Raw genomic sequence first — 13,777 nt, forward strand, 5'->3', positions numbered from 1 at the left:
AGCTAAAGAAGAGAAAACAAAGATGGGAAAGACACTAGCTGGAGAAAGCGCTGGGGTTAGAAATCCTTGAATACAAGCATTTTACTCCAGGCAACCATAGCCTTTTGAAATTGTACACATGCCCTATTTCACTCTTTGACTGGCAAACTGTTTGGTCATTTCTGTGAGATAAGACAAAATAAAAAGGCAGAATGGTGTCTTCTGCTGCTCCAGAGAACCCTTTTGCATTAGACATTGGTAGAAAACAATGCATTTAGTCCACTGCAGTCTCAATGACTATTTGACCTTTTCTTCCCCCTCTTTCCTGGTAACTCCTCTAGAAAAAAATGGCCGTGCGCACTCCCTATTGGTGGTGCCTCTACTACGAGAAATTGACGGTGGCTTAAGGGGGACACACGCAGTTATGAAGTGTGGGTTATGGCATGGAGCATGCAGAAGCACTAGAATGAGTGGAGGGTTACAGCACAAGGTCAGTGCAATGCAATTCTGATACATACCGGGATTGAACTGCGGGTTATGCTCATAAATCTAACGGCAATTAGTACAGGTTTCTGGATTAGAGGACAGGAAAAGGAAAGGAGCAGGTTAGAGTGCACGTGCCATTACCCTTCCCAAAGAGCTGCTGGGCTTTTGGCTACTACTGCAAGAAAGCATGAATGCGCTACAAGCTGTGGTGCACTGCATCAAGGAGGTGGGGGAGCACCAGCCAGGGTCACAGATGCGCTCCCAGCAGAGCATGCCAAGAGGATCTGGACAGCAGGCTTGCTTCCAACAGTGCAATAAATGGGTCACCTGCCACATGACCAAAAAAGCCCATGGCCTCCCTTATATAAGCAGCTAATGCAGCACATTACAGAGCCTGCCACATCTTCAGCTCGCAGCAACGGAGAATACAGCTCACGTCAGTGTGGAAGCTGCCTTTCAGCTCAGCAGCCCAGCTAACAGCGTGCAAGCGTTCCCCATCGCATGAAGGCTGCAAGGCAAAAGGAAGCAGCCCACCAGAAGGAGCTTAATGCGGGCCAGTCCACAGTACGTGTGGGTTGCTTCACCCAGTTCTTCCAAAGGCATGTGCAGGTTGGAAGGAGGTGAATGGAAGCTTGTTCTGTTATAAGCAGTGCCAGATGAGAGCTCTGTGATATTAGAGGGAACCAGGTCCTAAGAGTGATTGGTCATGGAGGAAGGCCAATTACACACAAGCTAAAGGGACCCAGGTTTGCTGCAGACACCCCTGGAAATTAAATAAATATATATATAAATAAAACAGACCCTACCCTGCCCCTCCGCCCCCAGAATGTAGGGGTTCGCTGGCTATATGGGATAATGCCAGAGAGGCATTGATCCCAAATTGTCTGGGTTTTGCTTTATATATGCTTTAAATTCTGAAGATCCAAACATGAGTGATAAAGCCAATCTTTAGCTTCTGTGATGAACCTGATCACATGTGAAAGGATTTGAGAAAGACAGATAGGACAAGGAAAGGTTTGGTTAAAGGTTTGGAAAGTAAGACAAGGAAAAGAATAGAGGGAAGGAAAGTGTCAGGATAGGGGAGGGCCAATGGCTTTCTACCCAATCCCAAATAAATTAACCCACTCATATACATTCTAGTTTAAATTAAATAACCATGGTTGGGATAGACACACACAAGCTATTATCCTCCAAATTCTCTCTCCTAAAGAAGAAAGTTATATCCAGTAAAGTGGAGTGCAGAGGTGGGGAAGACAAGGGATCCCTGTGCACATCTCTTCGTGGTGTAGGGGTTCTAGTCAGCTTGGTATTCTTTTGGTCCTGCCCCTTACCATGGACCTGCGAATGAGTGACAGACGGCTCTTGGCTTTACTTTCTGCAAACTCGAGGCTGCTGATGTCCTTGAGGCGAGCCCGATATTTATTCATCTGTTCTACAACAATCAGTTCTACACAGCTGAAAGAGAAAATTATTAAGAGGGAAAATGGATGTTTGAGGGCTGCTAGTTTCGCTAGATCTAGCAAGAACATTTATACACCAAGAATTGTTATTTTAGAGATCTTTCTTATTTTGAGTATAATAACAGGGAAACTGGAAGAGTCAGTCCCATCCAAATGGCTCATTTCTGCCCCATCCACATGATAGACTGGAACAGTCTCAGCGTGAGTCATCCTGGGAGAATTGGTATCTGTATTTCCTAGAAACATTTTCCTCAATCCCATCATGTATTACATACAGATACTATGAGTGACCTGAATATCAGCAAAAATGCATGCATGGTGGCAGCAGGCAGATTATTCGAGGTGTTTCAGAGACACGGAGCACATCTGCTGTGGTCGAGGGGGCAAACAATGACTGGTCATACTAGTGCAGAACATAAACATTTTACCAAGCATAGCTGGGTGCATGTGGAAGCTCCCTTCACATTTTTGCTTGAATGCAGGGCTTTTGCTCCCTCCTCAACACATTCAGACTGTGTGTGAGAAGGTCTGGAGCTGGGTACTACCTTGGAGAATTAGTGAACAAGTGGGAGACCTAATTTTCCTTTCCAAATTGGTTTTGCCCCACTTTACCACTCTTAAATCCTGTGCATTCTTCCCCTCTCCATCCCTTGGGATCTTTACCTCTTCCCTGCATCTGTACCTTGCACTGTCACTGTATTTAGCTGTCTTTCCAAACAACACCTGTGATGTCTGTATTTCTACTTGAACCTTTGTTTCTAGACCTAGTACTCACGGCAGCTTTTGTCTTTCCTTGGTGTGATGTTTGCTAGGCATGCACCTCTGTCTGAAAGGAGCAAGAATTAATATAATGGCTGCAAAGTGACACACAAAATTACAGAGGCCTCTTGGAAAATGTGAAAAGCAATGCTATTTGCCTACTCGGTACTTCAGGGGAGGAGGCATGTAAGGGTGAGGAAATTCACTCCCATGTGAAAAGTAGATGGTTTTGTAAATGCAGCCTTTACCTTTCCTTCTCTCTGGTGTTTTGGAATGTACTTCCCCTTCCTGGGCCAGCAAAATACTTCCACAGAAAAAGACTGGCAGACACATAATGTTAGATACTGAATTCTGAATCTCATGCTTCAAGGGTAATGATACCATTTTGTTTTTTACCTGATGGTTTTACTGACATCCTGAGCACTCTGCAGAGGGTCAGTGGTGTTTGGACAACGGAGAATACAGGGAGCAAATACAATTGCCAGGGCATTAGCTGACATTCGGTTTGTCTCCTCTTGCAGGGCAATCCTAGAGCATATCAAGATATAACAGCTTTGAGAGAATGCATAAAACTATACATGATATATGAAAGTGTTTGGACTCAGGCTAAACAGAAGGCACACTATATGCCAGGTTCTGCGGGAAGGAATGTAGGGAACATTCTCAAAGTCTGCAGGAAGAGTTCTTCCATAAAATTAAGAGACCAATTCACTTTTCTACATACTTTTCTATAAGTGTTCACAGAACTGATGACATAACAGCTGTCAATTTCTGTAATCTGCTAGGCATGTCATAAGGGGAACATCTCTGAGTTATATTCAGCAGCTGCAGCAGCAGTAAGGAACCAAGCTACTGGGGGAAAAGTTACAATATTTTTCCACTAGCATTAGGGTAAGATGCAGGCAAGGACTCAGATTCTAACATGAGCCTTGAGAATTTAAGAGAAGCATCCTACTGATCAAAGCCATTAGCACAGTGTTTGCCTAGAGTGTCCTTGGACGAGCTTAATCAGTCTGATTTTAAACAAGATGCTGCTGATGCATGGAGCTTGCCCTCCAGAGCAGTCTGCAAAGACTGGCTGCTAGCTTGTCAAGCCCTGTGCCCACAGAATTTGTGCACTGGTCTCTGAGGTGCAATGCCCCTTAAAGGAAGTTGCACTGAAGGTAAGGGACCTACCTACAATGTGAGGTAGCATTCATTAAGGCAACAGAAAAATTATAAGTGCACTATTGGAGAACATCCTTGATGACTGGTACCTGACAAGATGAAAGATCAAGCGTTCCAAGGTATTGAGATGAGTGCGAGAAAGCTGGTCAATGACTGAGTACACCCCACGGATGGCCTCCTTCCTCTCCTGCAAGCCTGCACAGAATTCATTTCATTTAATTAATTGGAAATTTGATCAACCCTATAACTAATTGTTCAGAGTTTTTTAATAACAAGTGCCCTTTAAAGTAACATTTGAAGATCCAACTAAGCAGGAAAAGGCATTACACCTTCTTCACCCGCACGATTCACCCTAGCCCTCCAAACATTGGTACACAAATGTTTCACACGCACCCAAATGCTCAAGTATTGATGAGCCTCCAAGGAGGCAGGGTTGTGACATAGTTTCCTTAAATGCTCTTGACATCCAAAAGTGGCACGCGGATGGTGTTAGTAACAACAGTGTCCAGCGCAGTCACAGTGAAATGTGAAGATGGACATTATTTCTTAAATCTTTTGGGTGGGAGTGGCCCCAAGACATTAAGGTTAAAAAGCAACGCTATCATTTGTGTCTGAAATGCTAAGGAGGATGCCATCCTTCCAACATCTCGCTGGCATCTCATACCTACTAAGAGGGTATATTAAGTACCAGTTGGATGTTCCAGAGAGTCATCTATTAGCCCCACGAAAAAGTTACTGCTGTATTCTTATTTCAGAGAGATTATACTACAGAACCTTGGACTTCTGAAAACTATTTATTTATTATCACTCTATAAACTCTACCTTATTTGCTAAAAGCAATTGAATTGGTATACTATGATTAAAAATCAATAAAATTATTAAAAAGAATAAAGAATAAAACAATATATTAAACCAGAATATCAGTAAAAGCAGTGGCCGGTCACTCAAGGAAGGCCTCTTGTAATAAACATGCTTTTAAGAGGCACCAGAGAAAGCAACATGTTGATGACTGCCTGATTCCAGAGGCAGGGAGTTCCACAGAAATGGAGCTGCCATGCTGAATGCTCTCCTCTGGCAAGGGTCCAAATAGGACAGGCCATGTGGAACCATCAGGAAAATGCTATTTGATGACCTTAGTTACTATGCAGGTTGATAAGGGAGAAGGCACTCAATTCAGTCTTGGTCGCAAGCTGTTTAGGGATCTATGTGTGTACCAAAACCTTAAATTTGGCTTAGCAGTGAATAGGCAACCCCAGAGGCTCACTCAGCAAGAAATAACATGCAGAAAAGGGACAATTCCCAACAACCACTGAACTGCTGTATTCTGTGCTAGCTTCAACTTCCAGGCCAGTCACAAGGGTTGTTGCCATAAAGTGCAGTCCTGAGGTTACTTTTGCCTGTATCACTGCGGCCAAACTTTCCCTGTCCAGGAGATGTTGCAGCTGAAGAGCAAGTAGCAGAGATGATCTGCTTGATGGAGAGCACAATTTTTCCTTCTCAGAGTGGGAAATTAATATGTTCAGTTCATTATTTTAAAAAGACAGAACTCCCTTAGATTCAACTGTGCAATTTTATCACTAGCCCTTCCGAAAAATTCAGTGAAAGGCATTATTTGATGCACATGGCAGCTTCTTACCCATAGCACGCAGGAATTCTTCATAGAGTTCAAATGTCATGAGAGGATTAGGCAAATCTCTCAACCATTGTTTGAAAACGCTGGCAATGACATGGATGTTGTAGTCATCAAGATTCACATTCTCAATTTCTGATTAGCAGGAAGAATGGGGACAGCAGAGCAGAAGAAAGGTTTGAATAGAAAAACTGTTTTTTCATTATCAAAAGGCAAGTCAGCTCTTCCATGCCGACATAACAACTAACACAGATCAGAACCCCCATCCTAAGACTAGATTACAAAATGATGCAGGGACATGGCACGGCTAATCAAGAATGCCTCTGTGGGAATGGTTTAGGAACTAGCAAGCTCTTTGTGGCCCCTGTTGTGATCAGCATTGCTATTGCTGACCTTACTGGTCAGCTCTAAACAAAGTTTAATTAAGAATCACATAAGGCATAATAGCTGATTTACACTAGACTCCAAACTACAGCTTGAGTTTCCAAGCTGCCAAACCCAGGCACCCAAAGCTGGAAGCTGCTTGTCTGCTTTCATTTCTAACTGTTCAGTTCACCTTATTTATGGTGCACAGGAGGCAAAGCAGGGGCCATTATAGTTTGTCAATTCAAACACTGCATCCAAGTGTTAGCCACAAACCATGGCTTGTGCTGACTGCAAAGCATGGTTGGCCAATTCAGACGTCATGTCAAACCACAGGCAAGTTTCTTCAATCATCACTAGCAGTAATGTCTGAACTGAGGTTACTACTTTAAAATGACTTGTGTCAGAACAGGTACCTGGCAAATCATCTGGATTTATGCTCTCACATTCGCACACTCCCCCCTCCCCCACTTCTGTAGAATGCCTCCTCACCTGTGTCAAGCCCCTGCCGCAACTCTTTGATTTTATTGGTTGATCCAGATTTCCGGTAAATGCCTTCTGTGTACAGTGCATGCATTTCTATATAGCTGGTGAGCTTCTCAAACACTAATGGCACTGTTTGTTCTTCACTGGTCAGACGGGAGAGTTCAACTCCAAATTGTCGAGAAGAAAGCTCAGGATCATACTAGAGGAACAAAGTTGGGGTTATCACTGTCTTAAGAGGCACAGAAGGAATGCTGCCTGCAGATATGAACCAACGAAATTTTTAGAAATGATTATGGAAACAGAAGCAAAGATTAGTGAAGTACATTGCTTAAAAAAACACACACAAAATCTTTAAAGTCTTTGCATCCATTGAGAGACAAACCATGTGAGGCTGGCAAAATGCTGAGGCAAAGAGTGGAGCACCCCCAGTGTTCCTAGAGATGTTTGCAGTTTTTCCACTTTTGCAGGGGTCCTGTGTTTTTAGACATCTGCTGGGGGGCTTGGAACCTATCCCCCATGGATATGGGGGTCCTTCTGTATGATGAAAACTTTTCACCTGGTGTATAAGACAACCCCCTGAATTTTGCCTCGCTATTTCTGGTTTCAAGAGTTGACTGTATATTCGCCAGTATATACAGTCAATGAGGAATCACAAGTTTTTTATGCTTGCTTCTTTCAGCATCAAATATTTAGCACACATGGTTACAGCAAAAATGCATGCCATCTGTGCAAATCTGCTTGATTCACAACACACTGTAAGAGGTATACAGCCAAGTCTAAATAGCTTCAAAAATACATTCAAAAATATTTTCAGGCTTAAAACAGAAAAAGGATGGCAGTTTGTATAGGGAGAGCATTATTCATGCTGCCCTATAGTAATGTAAACCCTGAGAATATTTCAAAGGATGATAAAGCTTTTGCCCACCCTAATTACATAACATATTACATCCTAATATCCTATCCAGGAGCACACTAGATACTGAATAAACTGAACATAGGAGGAACTGAAAAGAGAAAAGTTTAGAGATTGACCAGTTAATGGGTTCACTTTCTTTCTTTCCTTTCTTTCTTATTTACTCCCCAACTACCTAATGTATTGGGAACTGAAAAGAAATTTTATTAATCAGTAAAGTTACTGGATGCACAGGAAACCAAATGAGTAATACTAGGCCCCCTGTACTGCCACTAGGGCCACAAGAAATCTACATGAGTGAGACAAGCACACTGCAAGGCCCACCCTCTCCTGTACAGATGCACCGCAACACAGGTTCTGCCCTCTTCAGAAATTATAACTATACTGCACATGGCATGAAGTTAGACACCCAAGGGATCTAGTCTTCTCCGTGTGATAAGCACCGCTGACACAAGCCTATACTGGGGAAAAACTGAAGAGGAGAATTTACTTGGCAGTAAACTTTGCCATAGATATGTGGATTTCTCATACTGCCAATCTAAAAAGGAGTTCCTTCACAATCCTGCAATGAGAGTTATATCAGAGTTGATTAAAAGGCTTAGAGATGAAGATACTGTACCTTTTTGGAGCACTTTGTTGTGGTCTTCAGACAGCATTTTCTGTGGCAAGCATATTTGCACACTGAAATTAGGAGGAAAAACACTTAGCACTTCACACATTCTAATATTGTTCAATTGTAGCTTTCCTGAGGGCTATTTGAGAAAGCAGTTTCCCAGACTCTCTGCTGGATTTTGAAGCATGCAGCTGGACTCTAGGCTGTGTCTGGGTGACAGAGACCTGTCAGGCAGACTTATATGACACCTTGGCAAACACATGTCTCCCCCTGGTGACTTGATAAAATCTTGGTCACCTTGCAAGTACTCGCAGGACTGATGTCAAGTCTGTTGGTGTTTGCAGGATTTAGAACTGTCGAAATCATGAAACCGCCGGAAGCCCAGGAGGGGCTACACAAGACTGCTCAGCTACATGCACCTTCATGTTCCAGACCCTAACTTCAGTTCTTTTGTCTGTGCCATGGCTCCTGCCTGTTCCTGATTGGGCCTTTGCCTCTGGTCCTACCATTCCATTACTAGGTATCTGCTCTTGGCCTTTTCCTAGTTCTGCCTCACCATCTGGCCTTTGCTTGCTCTTGACTTCACTCTCACCTCTGGCCCTACGTAACTGGCATCTGGCCCTTACCTGTCCTGGATTCTGCTATTCCTGGCTGGTATCTGACCCTTGCTTGCACCTGCAAAGACTTCACCTTCACCTTTGACCCCACTGCATCAAGTCAAGACCTCCATCACCCATGGTCCTGGTGGTCAGGTCATAAGCACTTGGCACTAACATTCTCGACTTGACAGTCCACGACCCTGCTTTTGCTGAGGTAGTGGGGAAGCAAAAGGGGCAGTATTTTTAAAGGGAGGACTGGTGGGGAAGAAAACAGTTTAAGTGCACCTTTCTGTCTTCCAGCCCTCCCTTGCATTAGTATTATGAGCCACACTTGGATTAAAAACTCCTACGTGCCTCCATATGGGCAATTCCATTTTCTAATGTTCACTGATGGCAAACTACTGTGTCAATTCCAAATTACTTCATGTCATTAATGTAGATGGGGTGAGAGTGCAGAAATAAGCAGAGAAATGAAACAGGCTAGACTTTAGGAACTGGAAACACAATATGACTAATCTCTGGAAGTAGTCCTATATTGATACAGTTCATTTAATGAGTAAAGCTTTCTACTAATTTTCTTGGCCATCAGTTGGGCAGCAGTGAAAATCTCAACATGGAAATGGCAATTTTCTATTTAATATGTCATTTGGATCCAATCAGATGGAGCAGACGATAGCCTCATGAAAGAAAATATCCTTTAAAAGGAGAACAGATGTGAAGATGACAGAATAGAGCAATTAAGAATAATATTTCATGCTCACGTTTACACACAGAGGCCCTGTCCATGATCCATATCAGAGAGGAACAGAATTCACAGTAGGTGGGGATGCTGTACTGAGTGGCCTTAAAAATGTGACCATTATATTCTTCTACCTATACACACACAGACAAAAACAAAAAGCAGTTGGACATTCAATGACAGCTGAAGACCAGTTTGAATAGCTACTCCTACAAAAAAAGCTAAACTAAACAATATCAAAAAAATCAGACGGCTGCTAATACATTTTTTCAGGTATAACCAAGGTATATTCTTAACCCTCCCCAGTTCCTAAGCTGCATTTTAATATGCTGAACACTTGCAACAACATATAAAAATCTTGATCAGACCCACTGTCCATCCTAACCTGTAGCCTGCTCAGGAAAAATGGCACGCCTTAAAAGCCCCGGGAAGTTAACAAGTGCCTGGAATACCAGCAAAGAATTGTAATCCCTGCTGCTCTCACCCAAACTCTCAAAAATGTATGGCTATATCAGAAAACATAAAGATTTATGCCCTCAATCTTCATTAAAAGATGGTCTAACTAGGCCAATATCCCATGAGAATGCCTAAGCCAATAACTGATATTTCTGTTGCCTTATGAGTTAATTTTTGGCACTCATGGATTGTCCTGTTTGGTAGTGTTATCTGGACGTATATCCAAGGTATGACTTTTGATCCAGGTAGGAGCTTTTTTCCTCTTTTCTATATCATATTTCAAATACAAAGTTCTAGTGCAGTTTATACTAGCTCATAAAGCACAAAGAGCAATAAACATATTGGATTAATCAAGCAGTTAGTGATAGCTGCTTCCCTGCAATCAAGACCTTACTAAGTCTTGGGAGAATAGATTAATGGAGGAAGGGTAGACACACAGGCTTCTAAATGGAGTGCCCTCATTTTGTTGCTGACAAAAAGTATAGATTGTCCAAATGCAAAAGGCTGAGGTTTCTGTTACTGTGTCGTCATCGTCGTCTTCTCCTCCTCCTTTGTTTTGTTTTTCAAAGTGTGACTTTAAACTCACAATGAGTTTATAAGAAAATTGAGCTTCTGTGAGAATTTCATGGAGCAAGCAACGCTCAGTGTCCATCAAGCATCTTTATGCCTCTTTGTCTGGGTTTGCATGTAACAGCGATCCAGCGTGCAGGCTGAGTATGCATTGTGGCTGAACTGTAATTTGTCATTATATGCGAGCAGTACACTATGGTTTAACTATAAATTGTTACACCTGAACAACCCAGAGTTCACAAACAACCCAGAGTTATACATTGTTAAACCGAACAACCACCCATGGGTGCTCTTTCTATGTTGTTTGTAGTTAACAATCCATGCCGAAACCAGAGCACAGGGTTTACAAATAATGGTGACCCATGATGCAAGAGCTGTCATTGATTCAATGACAAAAAATGTTCAACCTGTACTCTGGACTGTTCTGTGAACAAGGTCATTGTTTGACCGATACATGGTACTCAAAGTGCTTTTACAGGAGATGCAGGGATCAGTACTTGCTATATATCTATAAAGCAATGCAATCAAGCTGCATCATGTACATCCACAAGTGAATTTATATTATCCACAAGAGACTAGTGTGCTCCTGGACAGTGGAGTCCCAGTGTTCTATCATTAGTAATGATGCTAACATATCTACTATCCAGATCCTGGTAATTCCTTATGAAAACATTTGTGAATAATCATTCAAATAAACCAGGTTAGTCACGGTTATGAACTAATTAGAGGAATAATGACTACATCATTTAGATATGCCAGCTATCTCAATAAATCCAAACACAGCCATATTAGTGCATAGAAAGAAAGAAGAGTCAGTGTTACTTGTGTAAACATCAGAAATGAACTGAAGTAAACTGGATTATGAATCCCATTGAACAGAAGGACAAATGCACCCAAGACTTTCTCTGGATGTTGGCCAGCATGCTTCAAAGTAGAGAACGCAGAGCAATTAACTGATGCTTAGCAGGGGGATAAAATCATACACAAAGATCTGTTCCTGACCTGTAGTTTTCAGTTAGTCCACTAGGTGGTGCACCAGTTATAAAAACATGTTATGTCTTTATGACATACCAGATGTCACAACAGCAACAGAATAAACTTTTTGTTTCAGACCCATGTTTAAGCAATTCCTAGTTTTAGCCATGGATCACACAGATAAACAGCAATCTTATGATTACTTAAGCTTTACAACCAGTATGAAACAATTACATCCCAAAACTAAAAGCCAAAAAAATGCAACAAACATACAAACAAAACAAAACCTGTTAGTTATATGTGTTACCTTTGGGACAGTTGTAGCGTTCTGGGTACACTTCATTGGAATAGACCTTCCTTCCATATCCCTAATAATTTCCTCAGTGAAGAGTAAGGTTCATTTAAGCATAGAAAGAGAAAAATGATTCAACTTACAACATCTGGTTCCTTCTTTCTTCTCTTCTTTCTTTCTGTTTTGGTCACCTAAACGAGTAAGGAACTAAATCAGAGATTAACAATTTAGAATCTTTTGAATGCTTCCCCCATCCATGCTTCATTCTGCCTCTTTGAGTAACTACTAGTACCAAAGCATGGAGATCACGTTTGTTCTTAAATTTGCCAGTCTTTTTGCTGTAGTCACACTGGTAGGCATTTTCTTACAACCACTGCTGCCATCATTTGCCATGTCATCGGGATTCTGGATTCCACCCATTACCCCAGAGCTTAATTCAGCCATGTCTCAGACTGATGGGCTTGAGATGAAATGACAGAAGGAAATCTTGGTGAGGGTTAAGAAACACTCTAGAGGATAGTAGAACTCTAACTGTAATAGTCCCTTGAATTGTGCATTGTGAGGGACAGATTTCCCTCTCTGTATTTCTTCCTGATCTGTCCACTAACTTCCATCTTTTTCTGTCTTATAGAATGGAAGCTATAACATGAGGACAGACATATCTTCATCCATGTACCTTTTCAGAGCTGGTAGGTCCTCATGCATACGAGAATATCAGACTATAGAGATGCCCATCTCCAATTAAGTAGAGGACTATGCTTTGTGATCTAACACGTTTCATTAGCTGGCCCTCCCAAAATGCATCTCCTATTTGACATTGCAATCAGGGAAATTATGTTAGGAAATAAGATTAAGTGGTTTGTGCTTAATACTTCAGCAGCAAATGCCCTTTCTGAATAATAAAGCTTCCAAGAGAACAAGAGAGAGTTCTTTAAGAATGTGATTCTACCCCCAATTCCAGGGGAATTTAATGATTATTCATTTGCTAGCCTGTGATATTGGGTTACCTTCGCAGCAGTATAATCCAAAGGCATATATTCTGTCATATATTCATCCAAAAACACCTTGAAGGTATTGACCCAGACCCGGACAGGTGATTCTCTCCAGTTCCTTTGTTCACACTTCATAGTTTTTTCCAGAATCTGTTCAAAAAGGGCATACAGGTCTTTGTATCGGATGCTCTTTCCATCACCCATCTATTAAAAAACATGGAAAAGAAAGGAAAATGTCTATTTAAGTATTTTATACTGCTTTTCCTAAAGCAGTATACAAAACATATTGACTAATCAGAATCAAATGAAAAATATAAACACATGATTAAACCAGAGTGTAGTAAAAGATGCTAATAATAAGCACTAACTCCCCAAAACAGCAAAAGAAAATCATTTCCTGATTTCTGCTGCTTGAGAGCTTTAATGGTGCATTTTGTATGAAACCATTAAAATTCTGTTCTTGGAATTTCAACCTGGGATATGGGCTGTAATTTCCTAGGAATACATTGGTTTGAGAAACCTTTCATTGTATGGTAATGTTTCAGTTAAAAACGGATTCTATGAACTACACAAGTGCACATGCTCCAAGTATTACTTGCTGTTCTTACACTTATACTTGCTCCAACAATTCCAGTTTATGCAATGAACTTTTGCTTCCCATGCTCCTTTTCTATACATACCACATACTATAAATCGGGTGGAGATGAAGCTAATTTGTGAAGACAGCATGAAAAATCATATCTCTGCAGAGAGTTGACCCTTCTAGACATACATTCCTCTGTTGTTGTTTTTAGATTTAAATTTCTATGACAAAATTGAAGAAAGAAGTCCTATCTCTAGCACGAGAAATTACAGATGAGGAATTATAGAAAGGAATGACTCTACTGAAGCAGTTACAGGTGATCTTCTCCCTTCTGGCACAGCCAGTATATTATCATGCTCCTCAATCATCACTAAAAGCAACATTCAGCGGTACTGCGGTTTGGCAGTACTAGGTGTATCCAAATCTGCAGTTCGTAACTTTGAAACACAGCAGTCCTATAACTTACTGCCAAAGCAGAAGAGTAGAAACTGAAAATATTTTGCCGGAATTCTTTCAAAGCCTTTTTAAATACAACATCCACCAGAGTATCCTTCTTACAGTCTTCACTATCCAGATCATTCATCTAGGAAACACAACATAAGTTACATGTGATTATATTCAAAAAATCATTGGGAAGAGTTTGGATGAGCTTAATTCCAACATATTCTTGTATGAGCCAATTCAACACTACCTGGGTGTGATAGAAATGGAGCAA

At 41.4% G+C, this 13,777-nt stretch overlaps 1 protein-coding gene across 7 annotated transcripts in view; it reads right to left on the reverse strand.

Moving 5' to 3' along the window:
• Positions 1-13,777, reverse strand: part of MYO9A (myosin IXA) — a 130,885-nt gene that overhangs the window by 9,002 nt on the left and 108,106 nt on the right. For all 7 annotated transcript variants that reach the window (XM_044438892.1, XM_044438891.1, XM_044438893.1 and 4 more), the window contains 10 exons: positions 13,529-13,645; positions 12,495-12,683; positions 11,631-11,678; positions 9,217-9,328; positions 7,863-7,924; positions 6,337-6,529; positions 5,488-5,616; positions 3,941-4,046; positions 3,081-3,212; positions 1,797-1,920 (listed from right to left, as the gene is read on the reverse strand). In XM_044438892.1, the coding sequence (XP_044294827.1) occupies positions 1,797-1,920; positions 3,081-3,212; positions 3,941-4,046; positions 5,488-5,616; positions 6,337-6,529; positions 7,863-7,924; positions 9,217-9,328; positions 11,631-11,678; positions 12,495-12,683; positions 13,529-13,645 (1,212 nt within the window). The remainder of the gene's footprint in view (positions 1-1,796; positions 1,921-3,080; positions 3,213-3,940; positions 4,047-5,487; positions 5,617-6,336; positions 6,530-7,862; positions 7,925-9,216; positions 9,329-11,630; positions 11,679-12,494; positions 12,684-13,528; positions 13,646-13,777) is intronic.

The sequence above is a fragment of the Varanus komodoensis genome, unplaced genomic scaffold (genome assembly GCF_004798865.1).
Source record: "Varanus komodoensis strain SLA01 unplaced genomic scaffold, ASM479886v1 scaffold33, whole genome shotgun sequence".
Taxonomy (NCBI): Eukaryota; Metazoa; Chordata; class Lepidosauria; order Squamata; family Varanidae; genus Varanus; species Varanus komodoensis.